Source organism: Diabrotica virgifera, chromosome 1, assembly GCF_917563875.1.
Source record: "Diabrotica virgifera virgifera chromosome 1, PGI_DIABVI_V3a".
Lineage (NCBI taxonomy): Eukaryota > Metazoa > Arthropoda > Insecta > Coleoptera > Chrysomelidae > Diabrotica > Diabrotica virgifera.
In genome coordinates this window covers 89,544,606-89,558,835 of record NC_065443.1, presented here as the reverse complement: position 1 = coordinate 89,558,835, position 14,230 = coordinate 89,544,606, and the positions used below count along the sequence as shown (strand labels likewise).

Below are 14,230 nucleotides of genomic sequence, written 5' to 3'. Positions count from 1 at the left end.
TCATTTACTGAAAATAAAATATAATAGTTATTAAGGTACCAAGGGTCTTATAAGGATAATAACGCTTGAGGTATATACGTTGACCGAAAGCGTTATTATCTATAATACCCGTGGTGTCTTCAACGTTTAATGTCCGACTAAATTCTTCATTATATGCAAAAAATTTGAATGAATTTTGAATTAATTAGTTTTCAAAAAAGTACATTTAGCAGCAATAGTCGTAACGTAATTGTGGTAACCATAGTTTTACTTAGGTTTTTATTTGTCAACTTGACAGTATTTAACTAGTTATTTAAATTTCATAAATCATTTCATTATTTGTCAAATAATATACCAGTCGGACATTAAGTTATATATTATAGAACGAAATTAAATAAAATAATAATTAGACTTCGTATTATATTAAGCGAATAAGGCCAGTATATGCATGGATTATGCATATGTTGACCTTGTAAAATTGTTTAATGATAGTTACTTACGATTTTCTGGTAAAAAATGAAAAGGTGTACAATTGCACAAGTATCTCGTGATATTCATTCTACATTCAACTAGACAATTATGAAAGTTATAGGTCCTGTAGTAGATCAACTGTCGTTCATCTGGAAATATACATTCCCGAATATTGATAGGTATACTTCTGATGTCTTCAGGAGATATTGTCATCACTGGAGCAATAGCGATTAGATTGACTACTCTGGTGGGAGTTAAAATATTCTGGAAGTTCCAGTCAGGAAAATCATAAGGGTTAGTTACCTTGATCTGGAAATATATATATATATATATATATATATATAAATATAGTATGTATTGGAATACCCTGTAGTCAACATGTATATAAAATTTGAGACAGATAGTTAGATACATAAATATATTATATTTAATTTAGTATATAAAATTTGAGACAGATAGATGCATAAATATAATATATTTATGTATCTAACTATCTGTCTCAAATTTTATATACATGTTGACTATTCATAACAGCAAAACAAACGTCGTAACTCCTGAACACATGCAGTATAGAGTCATCGAAACAAACGTAATTAATTAGGTATGGTATGTTTAACAGTAAATGGTTGAGTTCAATTAGTTACCACTATAAACATCCTGGATTAACCGATAATAGTATAAAAGGCCCGGTTTCAGGTAAAATTTATTTCAGGCTTTATTATGGGAGTACCGTCACAGTATATAGAGGTACCGTCTAGTCAGTGTTAATTGCAAAATACCAACTCTGTCTACTTCGGTAGCTTATCGCTCCGGGTGGGTCTTAACAATGGGCCAGGTCAGATAAATTTAATAATATTTACGACCGCACTAATTGAACTCAACCATTTACTGTTGAACAAACCATAATAGATATTATGACGCACGCCCTTGCTACGCCCCTGATCGGACATCAGTTCGTCGTTCGATGATGTGTGACAATATGACTATCGAAAGAATTCGAGTGAGTTCTGGAATTGGTTTGAAAAGATAGGCGAACGTTATAGTCCAAGTAGATAATGAAGCTTAAAATAGGACAAAACCTCGCAATTTTTACAGAATGGATCGATTTGCTTGAAAATTTGAAGATAAGTAGTATAGGATAGTCCAAGAATCAAAATCTATATGATGCCGAAAGCCGCTTTTACCATGGGGGTGGAAATTTTTTATTATATTTTGACCACAAAAATTGGTAAAAACATTCATTCTAAGCAAAAAATATTCAATACACTTTTTTGATAAAATTAATACTTTTCAATTTATTCGCTATCGAAAGTGAGTTTTATATCGAAAAAACCAATGTTTTAATCAGTTTTCTGCTAATAACTCAAAAAGTTTTAGTTTTATCAAAACAACTTTTCTTAACAAAAATGTACCTTTTGAAAAAATAAACAAAACGATTATTTTACATTTTATTTAAGACCAACAGTAATCGAGTTATACTTTATTATATGTTAGCTCTTCTCCGTCAAATGTTAAATATTATAGTTTCAAAGTCAAAAGACGGATAAAATATGCATTTTTCGAGGATAACTTGTTCAAACTAATTTAAAGAATTTAAAACGATCTACCACCAGAAATACAAAAAAAATTATAGCTCAAAAATTAAGTGACTTATAATGAAAAGAATGTCAGTCCTCATTTTTTTCAGCGAAAAAGTGGTCGGAAACAACCTCCTAATCACCACCCTAATTAAAATTAGTTATTTTCCTTATTGGGTATTCTTTATTTGTGTAATATTAATAGGTTCTAGAAGTTTGATCGGCTTAGAATGATCAGTTTTTAAAAAAATTGAGTTAAAAGCGAATAAAGAATTTTCTAGTTTGGTAAAAAATGCCTTTTTCTTCAGAATAGAAAGATTAGTATCAGAGATACGAAAAAATATTTAAATATGATTTTGTAGCTTATCTAATTTCCAAGAGCATGGTTTGCAAAAATTTTTTCTGTGGCAAAAATGGAGTGAGCTATTGACAATTAAAACTTGTAACAACATGCAAAAACCACCTTTCTAAACCTTTTCAAAGTCACCTCTTTTTGCGACTGAGGTTTTCAAAAGGATTTAATATTAATATCCTTATAGTTTCTGTAAAAATCTAAAAAAACCCTTTTTAACATAACTAAGATAAAAAAGTTACGGTTAAAAAATCAATATATTTTTTTGAAAAAAAAAATGAAGAAATCCAATTGGAAGCACAATAAAGTAAGTTAGCTGTTTTTTAGTCATTGACTTTATTTAGTCCGCTTTATTTATGTATTATTAAGAGGAAACAGTAGCGATCAACAGGTAGCGAAAACGCGTTCCAAGATTGCGGCTGTAATTTTGAATATTTTTTATAGATATTTGGCACACGTATTCGTAAAATAATAAAGAATGGCGGTACAGAGCCCAATTTGAAAAATATATTAATATGTGGAAATTACTCTGTAATTAAATATTAAAAAACGAGCCTGTACCGCCATTAATAAGAACAAAAAAATACATTTTGTGTCATTTTGGAACTACTAATGGAATAAAAAATTTTAGTAGTTCCAAAATGACACAAAATCTAGGCATCGGATAAAAAAGTTTATTTGAAGAAAGTGTATTTTTTTGTTCTTCTTAATGGCGGTACAGGCTCGTTTTTTTAATATTGTATTTAATTATAGAGTAATTTCCACATATTGATATATTTTTCAAATTGGGCTCTGTACCGCCATTCTTTATTATATATTACGAATACGTGTGCCAAATATCTCGAAAAAATATTCAAAATTACAGCCGCAATTTTGGAACGCGTTTTTGCTACCTGTTGATCGCTACTGTATCACCTTAATAGATTGTAGAAGTTTGACTGGCTTAGAATGATTCGTTTTTAAAAAACTGGAGTTAAAAGCGAATAACATTTTTTTTTTATTTTGGTAAAAAATGCCATTTTCTTCAGAATAGAAAGATTGGTATCAGAGATACGAAAAAATGTTTAATTATGAAATTGTAGGTTATTAACCTTCCAAGAACTTGGTTTGAAAAAATTTTTTCTACGGCAGCACCTATATCGAAAAACATTGATTTTTTCGATATAAAACTAACACTTTCGATAGCGAATAAATCGAAAACTGTTAGTTTTATTAAAAAAATATTAAAAACACTTTTTGCTTAGGATGAACGTTTTTATTAACTTTTGCGGTCAAAATATAATAAAAAAATAAACATGCAACCACCACCATGGTAAAAGCGCCATTCGGCATCATATAGATTTGTATCCTTGGACTATCCAAAGCAAATCGATCCATTCTGTGAAAATTGCGAGGTGAAAAGCTTCGGTTTCTGGACTATTATATTATAAGCGCGATTACAATAATTCAAATGGGTTAGTCGATAATACAAATTTGTAGGGTTAAGTAAAAGAGGCTACAGGCTACAGTAGATACCGCGTCATCAAAACGGAAAGCGCATTCCAAAATTGGGGCTTTGATTGTGAATATTTTGTCGAGATATTTGGCACACCTATTCGTAATATAGTAAAAAATGGCGGTACAAAGCCCAATTTGAGAAATATGTTACTAAAAAGAAACAGTAAAATCCTGTATAAAAGGTATATTTAAAAACCCTCAAAAGGGCCACATCAAATTCACATAACTAGTTTTAGGTAAGCACTGATGATGACTGGCAAACCAGTCGAAAACTAGTTATGTGAATTTGATGTGGCCCTTTTGAGGGTTTTTAAATATACCTTTTATACATGGATTTTACTGTTCTTTTGTATCACATGGTATACAGCCAACTACAGGAAAACTTTTTCCTTGTGGATTTTTTAATATGTTACTGTCTGGAAATTACTCTAAAATAAAATACAATACTAAAAAAATTAACCTGTACCGCTATTAAGAAAAACAAAAAAATACACTTTCTTCAAAACAAGAAATCGAACATATTATAACTAATAACTGATTAGGCAACATACAGAAATAGTCGCAAACTAGTCGAAAACTAGTTATGTGAATTTGATGTGGCCCTTTTGAGGGTTTTTAAATATACCTTTTATACAGGATTTTACTGTTTTTTGTATCACATGGTATACAGCCAACTGCAGGAAAACTTTTTCCTTGTGGATTTTTAAATATGTTACTGTCTGGAAATTACTCTAAAATAAAATACAACATTAAAAAATTAACCTGTACCGCCATTAAGAAGAACAAAAAAATACACTTTCTTCAAAACAAGAAATCGAACATATTATAACTAATAACTGATTAGGCAATATAAAGAAATAGTCGCTGTGATTTTAACAAACCTGCGTCAGATTTCTAAGTGTAATAGCACGATTCTTTTATCTGTTCTGTTATGTGTATCGATATCTGTTTATTTCAGTAGTGTATCATTTTAAGAATTCGTTAGTGTTGATCCATAGGGAGTAGTGTTTATTTATAATTAATGTATTATAATTTTGTGTAATAGAACTAAGTTGTTGGACTATTTGAAAAAATAGATTATTGTTAATTGTGAGTTTTACTTATAGGTAAGCATATTTTACGTAAAAATATTATGAATTCTAATGCGAGTATATAAAGTTTTAGGAGGATATTTTAGTCTAGAAATATAATCAGTAGTTTAAAATTTGTTTATTTTTATAAATATTTAGTTACTTATAATAAAATTAAAAGAAAAGAAGGTTCAGATTTGATTACAGTACAGAGCCTCTACTATGTGCTTATACGTATTTCGGAATAACCGTTTCCTCATCGGAGCACCTGGGTAGAGGCACTGAACTGAAATAAAATCCTTTCACCCTTTCCGGGTAATTATCAAAATAATTACCAAAGATGCTACTAGCACCATCTATGAATCAAAAGTCTAATAACACAGGAAATAAAATTCGAAATTATTTATCCTCTGAGCTTTTTAAGTTGGAAAAATAAAGCATTACAGAGTAGCGAAATACTCGACAAGGGAAATCTAATTTGCATTTCACGTCCTGTCATTCACCGTGATAATAATTTTAGCGAACTATTTCCTTTAATATCCACCAAAGGTGAATAAAGTATAAACTAAAAGAAAAGAAGGTTCAGATTTGATTACAGTACAGAGCCTCTACTACAGTGGTGCTCAGACTTATACTGCGTGGGATCTACCACATAAACTTCAAGCTTCCAACGATCGACTGATAGAAAAAAAAATTTTGAAAATGAAACACTTTATTGCACATTTCTATTTGATAAAAAGTTGTAATTACAGAGAGTCATAATTAAAATCATGTTTTTCATCTTAATTTTATTTGGATGTTGATGCATGGCACTGCGTATCATCCACAAGTTTTTCATATTATGATGGTATGTAATTACCCAGGACCAAAAATGATTACGAAAATGATTACCAAAATCAGTTAGCCGATTACGATACTTTTATTTTACTACCTTAATTTGGGGAAATGCAGACTGACACAAGTATGTTGATCCAATAATGTTGTGAATTGCAGAGCTACTTGCCTCAAAGACGGTTATTTGTTTGGCGATATAAAAGGCAAAAAAATTTCGTATTGGTCGCTCTCGATTGAAGATATATATCCGACATTATTTTCAGTACCTCATTTTGGACGGAAATTAGCTGATTGAATCTAATTGAAAGTAATGGATATTTCAGAGGCAATTTTTTTCATGTCTTCACAAGAAAATTGATTAGACATAAATATTACAATATCTGTGTTTTTTAAAATCAGCGAAGCGTCTATCAAACTCACTACGAACTGCTTGCAGCTTAGTCTCCTAATAATAAACATAATTCAAATGAGGGTTACCCTTTTTTCAACGATGGAAAGTTGTTTAAATCCTTTCTGTTCATTTGATTAAACAATAATTTCAATTTGTCGATAAAAGAATGTAGGTACTGTGCTTACCACATCGATAATAATTGTTTTATTTTTATCCTGTAGTTCCAAATTAAAGAGGTTCAAATAATATGCTAAATCTGATACGAAAGCCACGATCTGATACGAAATTGCAAACAGGTGTTATCATGGTCTATCAAAGTACTTATCTAACAAACGTCTGTCTCAAAAAACTCGTATAAGGCTGTATAGAACATTGATAGTCCCCGTTCTCACATATGGTTCAGAGGCATGGACGCTAACTAAAACAGATGAATCCGCTCTATCAATTTTTGAAAGAAATGTACTACGCAAGATATTCGGAGCGGTTTGTGAGAACGGAATATGGAGGCGTAGATATAACTTTGATTTGCAGCATATCTACAAGCAAACGTTTGGTGGAATAGCTATTTGTATAACAAGGGAGGAAAGTGCTACTTTTCCTCCCGAGAATGAAGTTTACTGCCCGACGCGTAGCGGAGGGCAGTAATCATTCAAGGGAGGAAAAGGCACTTTACTCCCATGTTATACATATGGTTTTTCCACCTTCCTCAAATAACAAGTCATTTTTTCATTTTTACTTTATTTATTTATGTAACTAACCAACAAAATTTATTAGAATTAAAACTAAAACAAGTCGGTACAATATAACTGTCAACTGTCAAATATAAGTCAAATTATTAATGTAAACATTGTTAAATCAGAATAACAATTTACTGTTTTTTACCATTGTGCAAAATAAGGAGTGTTTTTAAATAAACGTTAAAATGTATAGAAACTTACGTAATAGAAAATAGATATTGTACAGGGAGTCAATAAGTTATATTTCATGAATGAAATACCATGACGTCACTTTTACTTTTCCTCCCTAGGGAGGAAAAATATTTTCCTCCCTAGGGAGGAAAAGTACAACTTTGCTCCCTACAATCAGGTCCGGAAAAGTATACTCTCGGTAGAGGTAGGTGGAAAAAGATATTATCACTATAATTAAGCGAAATCGCCTGCAGTGGGCAGGACATGTAGCCCGAGCCCCTGAATCGAACATGATAAAAAGGATTCTAACATCTCAACCCGTGGGAATGAGAAGATGGGGTAGACCAAAGTTGAGATGGATGGACGGGGTAACACAAGATGCCGAGAAGATCGGAGTCGGCAACTGGAAAGTGCAGGCAAGGGACAGAACAGAATGGCGTAGAACGCTTGAGAAGGTCGAGGCCCTCTAAGGGCTGTAGCACCATGATGATGATGATGATGATAGGAAAGCCAGATCACTGAGCCATTTTTTGGTTTTGAAGTAGATGAGCGTCGTTCCCTCGTTCTTCTAGAAAACAAATTATTTCGAAAAGTAACTCCTGGAACCTATCTAAAAATTTTCCACGTCTCAACCACCTCACGTCTGTAAGCAAAAATAAATCAGTGCGTTCAGCAGAGTCGCTAGCTTTCAATTGCGCTTTAAAAAGACGTCGTTGCAAGCTTCGCGCCCTGATTGAATTCACAATTTTTGTTGTCATCTTCATGACGTCTTTCATACTTAAAATTTTGGAACACAAAAATTGGTGGTGAACGATGGAAAGTCATCGTTAGTTCGACACAGTGCAACACATCCATTGTTAATGCCAGTCATGGATGGTGCACCATCTGTTGTAACACACACTAGTTTGTAAATCGGTAGCTCCTATTATTTTACAAAATTAAAAAACAAAACGTTGTATATATCTTCTCCGCAAATTTTTGCTTTCAGATGCATTGTTAACAATTCTTCTTTAGCCAACATCAGAAAATACCATCCGAATAAAAATAACAACTGGGCGGTATCATTAATATCAGTTGAGTCGTCAAATTGCAAAGAAAAGTATATTATACACTTCACAGTATCACTTTTAACTTTGCTTTCCAAATCTTTCTCATGATACGTCTATAGAGCGTTTCACGTTAAGTATTGAACATTGCGGAGATAGCCGCATGATAGTAACCGTTGGACGTTACAACAGGACTTCTTTGATAGCAGACATAATATCTTTTCCATTTGTATTTTTCCGAGAATCGCGATCGACTTCAAAAACTTTGGCGATCGACCGGTCGATCGCGATCGACTCTTTGAGCACCACTGCTCTACTACGTGCTTATACGTATTTCGGAATAACCGCTTCCTCATCGGAGCACCTGGTTAGAGGCACTGAACTGAAATCAAATCCTTTCATCCTTTCCGGGTAATTATCAAAATAATTACCAAAGATGCTACTAGCACCATCTATGAATCAAAAGTCTAATAAGACAGGAAATCAAATTCGAAATTATTTATCCTCTGAGCTTTTTAAGTTGGAAAAATAAAGCATAACAGAGTCGCGAAATACTCGACAAGGGAAATCTAATTTGCATTTCACGTCCTGTCATTCACCGTGATAATAATTTTAGCGAACTATTTCCTTTAATATCCACCAAAGGTGAATAAAGTATAAACTAAAAGAAAAGAAGGTTCAGATTTGATTACAGTACAGAGCCTCTACTACGTGCTTATACGTATTTCGGACTAACCGTTTCCTCATCGGAGCACCTGGTTAGAGGCACTGAACTGAAATCAAATCCTTTCATCCTTTCCGGGTAATTATCAAAATAATTACCAAAGATGCTACTAGCACCATCTATGAATCAAAAGTCTAATAAGACAGGAAATAAAATTCTGAACCTTCTTTCCTTTTAATTTATACTTTATTCACCTTTGGTGGATATTAAAGGAAATAGTTCGCTAAAATTATTATCACGGTGAATGACAGGACGTGAAATGCAAATTAGATTTCCCTTGTCGAGTACTTCGCTACTCTGTTATGCTTTATTTTTCCAACTTAAAAAGCTCAGAGGATATAATAAAATTGTTTTCTATTGCTTCCATTTAGCGCGCCTATGAGTATAATGTTACAATATTCAAGTTATGTTAAATAATCCCGACGCACTTTCAAAAAAAGGTGTGCTACTATCTCCCGAAGTTATATTGATGACGCGTTACTGTTGGCTCTTAAATGTTTTTACGATTTAGATCAGGGCATTTAACACTAAAAACACCGGAATAAATCGATTTTCAAATGCAGTCCCTAGAGACTTGCAACTTTTTGCATTGTGTTCAGGATGGTGTCAGGAAATAAGTCTACGAAGTATAGAAAAATGGGTGGAAATGCATAATTGCATTTTAAAGTTCATAAATACATCCAAAAGTTCATAAACATGTCAAAATAAGAATATTAAGGGCCATTATTTTTACTCAAGGGTTTTTGGGTCACTGCTAATGCACGCCATATATGGAGGTTCATGGGCTATTGGGACTAAATTGATGCAAACAGTTTACTTGGAGGTTTTTGGAGTGGCTGAACACGAATAAGTCAGAATTAATCCCGGAGCACCTGGTGCCCAGTGTCACTGATAAGGCTCGTCATCTTCTGGAGTCTCAAGGGTTTTCGGCATTGAGTTGATGAAAATAGATTCCCCGGGCGGTTTTGGGGCTTGCTGAAAACGAATACGCCATCAGAACAGATACCTGGAGCACCCGGGGTCTAGGATTACTGATAAGGTACATGACCTTCTGAGTTTTGAAGGTTTTCCGCCTTGAATGCATGCAAATAGATTAATAGGCGGTTTTTGGGGTCGCTGAATAAATACGCCATCAGAACTGACACCTGGAGCACGCGGGGTCTAGTGTCACTGCTAAGGTACATCACCTTCTGGAGTTTTGAAGGCTTTCCGCGTTATATGCATGCAAATAGATTAATAGGCGGTTTTTGGGGTCGCTGAATACGAATACGCCATTAGAACTGACCCCGAACCATCTGGTGCCCAAGGTTACTAATAAGGCATGTTATATTCTCGAGTTTGGATGGTTTTTGGCACCAAGTGCATCGAGAATCAGTTCTTGTGGCGTATTCTTGTTCAGTGTACCCCTGAGTAATCTGTTTCAATCAATTTAGTGCCCAAAACCCTAGAAAATTCAGATGGCGTGCCCTAACAGTGAGCCTGGATACCAAGGTGCTCCGGCGGTCGGTTCTGATAGCGTATTCAGCTACCTCAAAAACTCCAAAGAGTAACAAAATCTGGTCCATAATACACTTATTTTGACATGATTATGCATTTTTGGATTCATTTAATGATTTTAAAATACAACCATGCATTCCACCTATTTTTTATGGTAAACTTTTTTCCTGACTTCATCCTGAACATAATGCAAAAAGTTGCAAGTTTCAAGTAGGTGCTGTATTTAAAATTCGATTTTTTTTGTGCTAAATGCCCTAGTCTAATTAAGTAATTATTAAACATTACAATACAGGGTGTAACGAAAATACAGGTCATAAATTTAACCACATATTCTGGGACCAAAAATAGTTTGATTGAACCTAACTTACCTTAGTACAAATGTGCATATAAAAAAAGTTACAACCCTTTGAAGTTACAAAATGAAAATCGATTTCGATTTATCGAAAACTATTAAAGTTTTTTTATTGAAAATGGACATATTTTATAACATTCTTATGACAGTAGAATCTTAAGAAAAAATTATAGGGAAATTTGGACACCCTATAAAAATTTTATGGGGGTTTAGTTCCTTTAAACCCCCCCAAACTTTTGTGTACGTTCCAATTAAATTATTATTGTAGTACCATTACTTAAACACAATATTTCTAAAACTTTTTTGGCTCTTAGTACTTTTTCGAAAAGTCAGTTTTTATCGAGATATTTTGAATATTTTTCAAATCCACCACATATTTGTGTATGGTTAAGTACGATTATGGAGACTTGGTACCTAATAAAAAATTTATGTATGATTTACATTTTTAGGTATATTTTGAACCGTATTAAAAAAGAAGCCATATCTCGATAAAAGGTGCCTTCTCGAAAAAATACAAAGAGGCAAAAAAGTTTTAAAAACATTTTGTTTAACTAATGGTATCGCAGTAATAGTTTAATTGGAGCGGACATAAACATTTGGGGGGTTTAAATGAACAAAATCCCCATAAAATTTTTATGTAAACATATAAAAAAAGAATCTGCAACTCGCTAAAAACTGCTTTATCGAAAAAATACTAAGAGCTGAAAAAGTTTTAAAAATATTGAATTTAACTAATGGTATCATCATAATAATTTAATTGGAACGTACAGAAAAGTTTGGGGGGCTTAAGGGAACAAAACCCCCATAAAATTTTTATGGGGAGCACAAATTGCACTATAATTTTTCTTTAAGATGCTCCTGTCATAAGAATGCCACATATCCATTTTAGATAAACAATCTCTAATAGTTTTCGATATATTCGAAAAAATCGATTTTTATTTTGTAACTTCATAGGGCTATAACTTTTTTTCTGTACATATTTGTACTAAGGTAAGTTAGGTTCATTCGAACTATTTTTGGTCCCAGAATATGCGATTTAATTTATGACCTCTATTTTTGTTACACCCTGTATATTCTGGATTTTATCTTGATTTATGTATATTCTGGATTTTATCTGTCAGTCAATTAGTTTATTATGTCAGTCTGTCAAGTGGCTAAAATTCCAACCCGCGTTATGTTTAATTCATAGAGTATTCTAATTAGATTTTTTTTCGATGACTCAATATTACATTTAGTACTTTACTATTGAATATATACAGATTTTTAGTAAACTTACTGTTTGTCCTATAGAAGGAACAAATGATGCAAAGTAATCATCTGGCTCATTGTTAACTAACGCGATAAGACCTGATTGATAGCCACACGACGATATTTTTTGTGGTTCTAATGGCATTTTTCCTGGAAGTCTAGAAAATATGTATTGTATAAATATAATATATACAGTGATAAGTGCGCTAATAACCGGCAAAATAATGGAAAAGACGAAAAACATAATACGTTGTGACATAAAAAGAGATGGAACTAGTAGAGGTGGAAAATTATCAATAGAAACATATAAACTTACATTATATTGAACAGTTTCACATCTTTAGACGTATCGGAGTCAAACTGTCACAAGAATTTTATAAAATTCTCATGTCACAATAGGCGAGGATGTGAAGCACTAAAATCTAAGCTAAGGCCAGACAGGCGATAATTTACGGCGCCGTAAGAGCGGTAAAATGAGGCGGCGGTAGCTGCAGTAAAAAGCACCAGACGAGGATGTAAATTATGGCGTGTCGCAAGATGTAAATACAGTGTTTTGGTCGTTGTTGTAGATTCTAGATGAACTAAAAATTTGGACCAGGTCCATTTTTTTTCGACACGACGCGAAAGATGGACCCGTTCAATGTTGCTGCGCGATATTTTACAGCTCAGTCTGGTGATCCACTACACTCTAGTTATGTTGAAAAAGTATCTATTCGTTACAAAGTACTCGTTACTGACGAATACCGAAAGCAACGATTACTATAAGAGAGGAGAGTCGTTACTTTGATTACTTTGATTACTCTGATTACTTCGTATCAATCAAAGCGAGTACCTATTTGAATATTGTATCTACAAACGGTTGATATTGGAATTGGACCGGTATTCCACGAGTGTTCGGTATCAGTACAGTTAACGAAATTTTATCTATAAAGGGCGAAGGCTATGAAGAGTTTTACAGGGCGCTGAGAAGTAGCTGAAACAGAGAGAGGTATATCATTTAACAAGCATTCACCTAGAAACAGATGTCTATACGATTTGTCGAGGTAGATAATTCACAGGATTTCACAGATGTTCGTTCCTTTGAAAATAAAAATGCAACACATTAGATTTTAATAATAAATACACACTATTCTTATCAGGCCTAGAAACAAAATAGCTTAGATTGACCGGAAAAAATATAGAAATGATAATATTTCCAGACTATGATCATCAACTTTAATTTTACATGTAGGTATGGCATTGTTTTTATTTGACCAGATCATTTAACACCAAAAACACAGAAATAAATATATTTTTAAGTATAGTAGGTACATAGGGAGTTGCAACTTTTTGCATTGTATTTAGGATTAGGATGACGTCTGGAAAAAAGTCTACAATAGGACAATGGGTTGAAATGTATTATTACATTTTAAAGTGTATAAAACACATCGAAAAATGCATCAACATGTTAAAGTCAGTATATTAAGTCAGATATATTAGCCAGATTGTCTTATTTCGCGGTATTTGACTCTCGAAACTATAGATGACGTACCTTAGCAGTAACCCTGGGCAGCTGGTGCTTCGGAGGTTGGTTCTGATTACGTAGTCGTGTTCAGTGATCTCAAAAACCCCCGAATAACAAAATCTGGCCCTAAATATACTGATTTTGACATGTTTATGTACTTTTTGATGCATTTTATACTGCAGTTATGCACTTCCACCCATTTTTCTATTGAAAAATTTTTCCTGTTTCACTATTTTCCTAAAAATCAGTTAGTTTTTCCTAAATGCCTTAGTCTATGTGTATAATATTTTTATGATCCAAAAATCTAAAATAATATCAGCCAGGGCCAAAAAAAAAAATAGTAGAATTTATAAAAAAAATCATTTTTAATTATTAATTAGTCTGGACTAAATTATGTCGGGTACCCCTTGTTTTTAATAATTTTTAACATATAATAATAGATTACATATCATTTAATTTCTATCCATTAAATAGATCGGTGAAGGTCGATGTTAAATCGGATCTTATACTTATACGAAATACTGAGAAATACGATTCTCGATATGATTACCGGTACTCTAATACAAAAGTGACAAAAGTAATCAAAGTAACGAATACTGTAAATGATTACTTTATACAAAAGTAACGATTTGTAACGAATACTCGAAAGTAACTATAATCAACATCGCTCCTACACTCACAGTGAGACTCATTTTCGCGTTTCATTTTATTGCGCTTACGGCGCCGTAAATTATCGCTGGTCTGACCTTAGCCTTAAACCTCCAATATTTTTAAAGTAAC

The 14,230-nt window shown here is 32.9% G+C and overlaps 1 protein-coding gene across 1 annotated transcript in view; it reads right to left on the bottom strand.

Moving 5' to 3' along the window:
* The window catches only part of LOC114325873 (pickpocket protein 28-like), a 50,190-nt gene that overhangs the window by 14,048 nt on the left and 21,912 nt on the right, over positions 1–14,230 (bottom strand). The window contains exons 3-5 of the mRNA XM_050660344.1: positions 11,975–12,104; positions 480–759; positions 1–7 (exon numbers count right to left, since the gene is read on the bottom strand). The exon at positions 1–7 is cut by the window's left edge and continues 56 nt beyond it. Coding sequence (XP_050516301.1) covers positions 1–7; positions 480–759; positions 11,975–12,104 — 417 coding nt within the window. The remainder of the gene's footprint in view (positions 8–479; positions 760–11,974; positions 12,105–14,230) is intronic.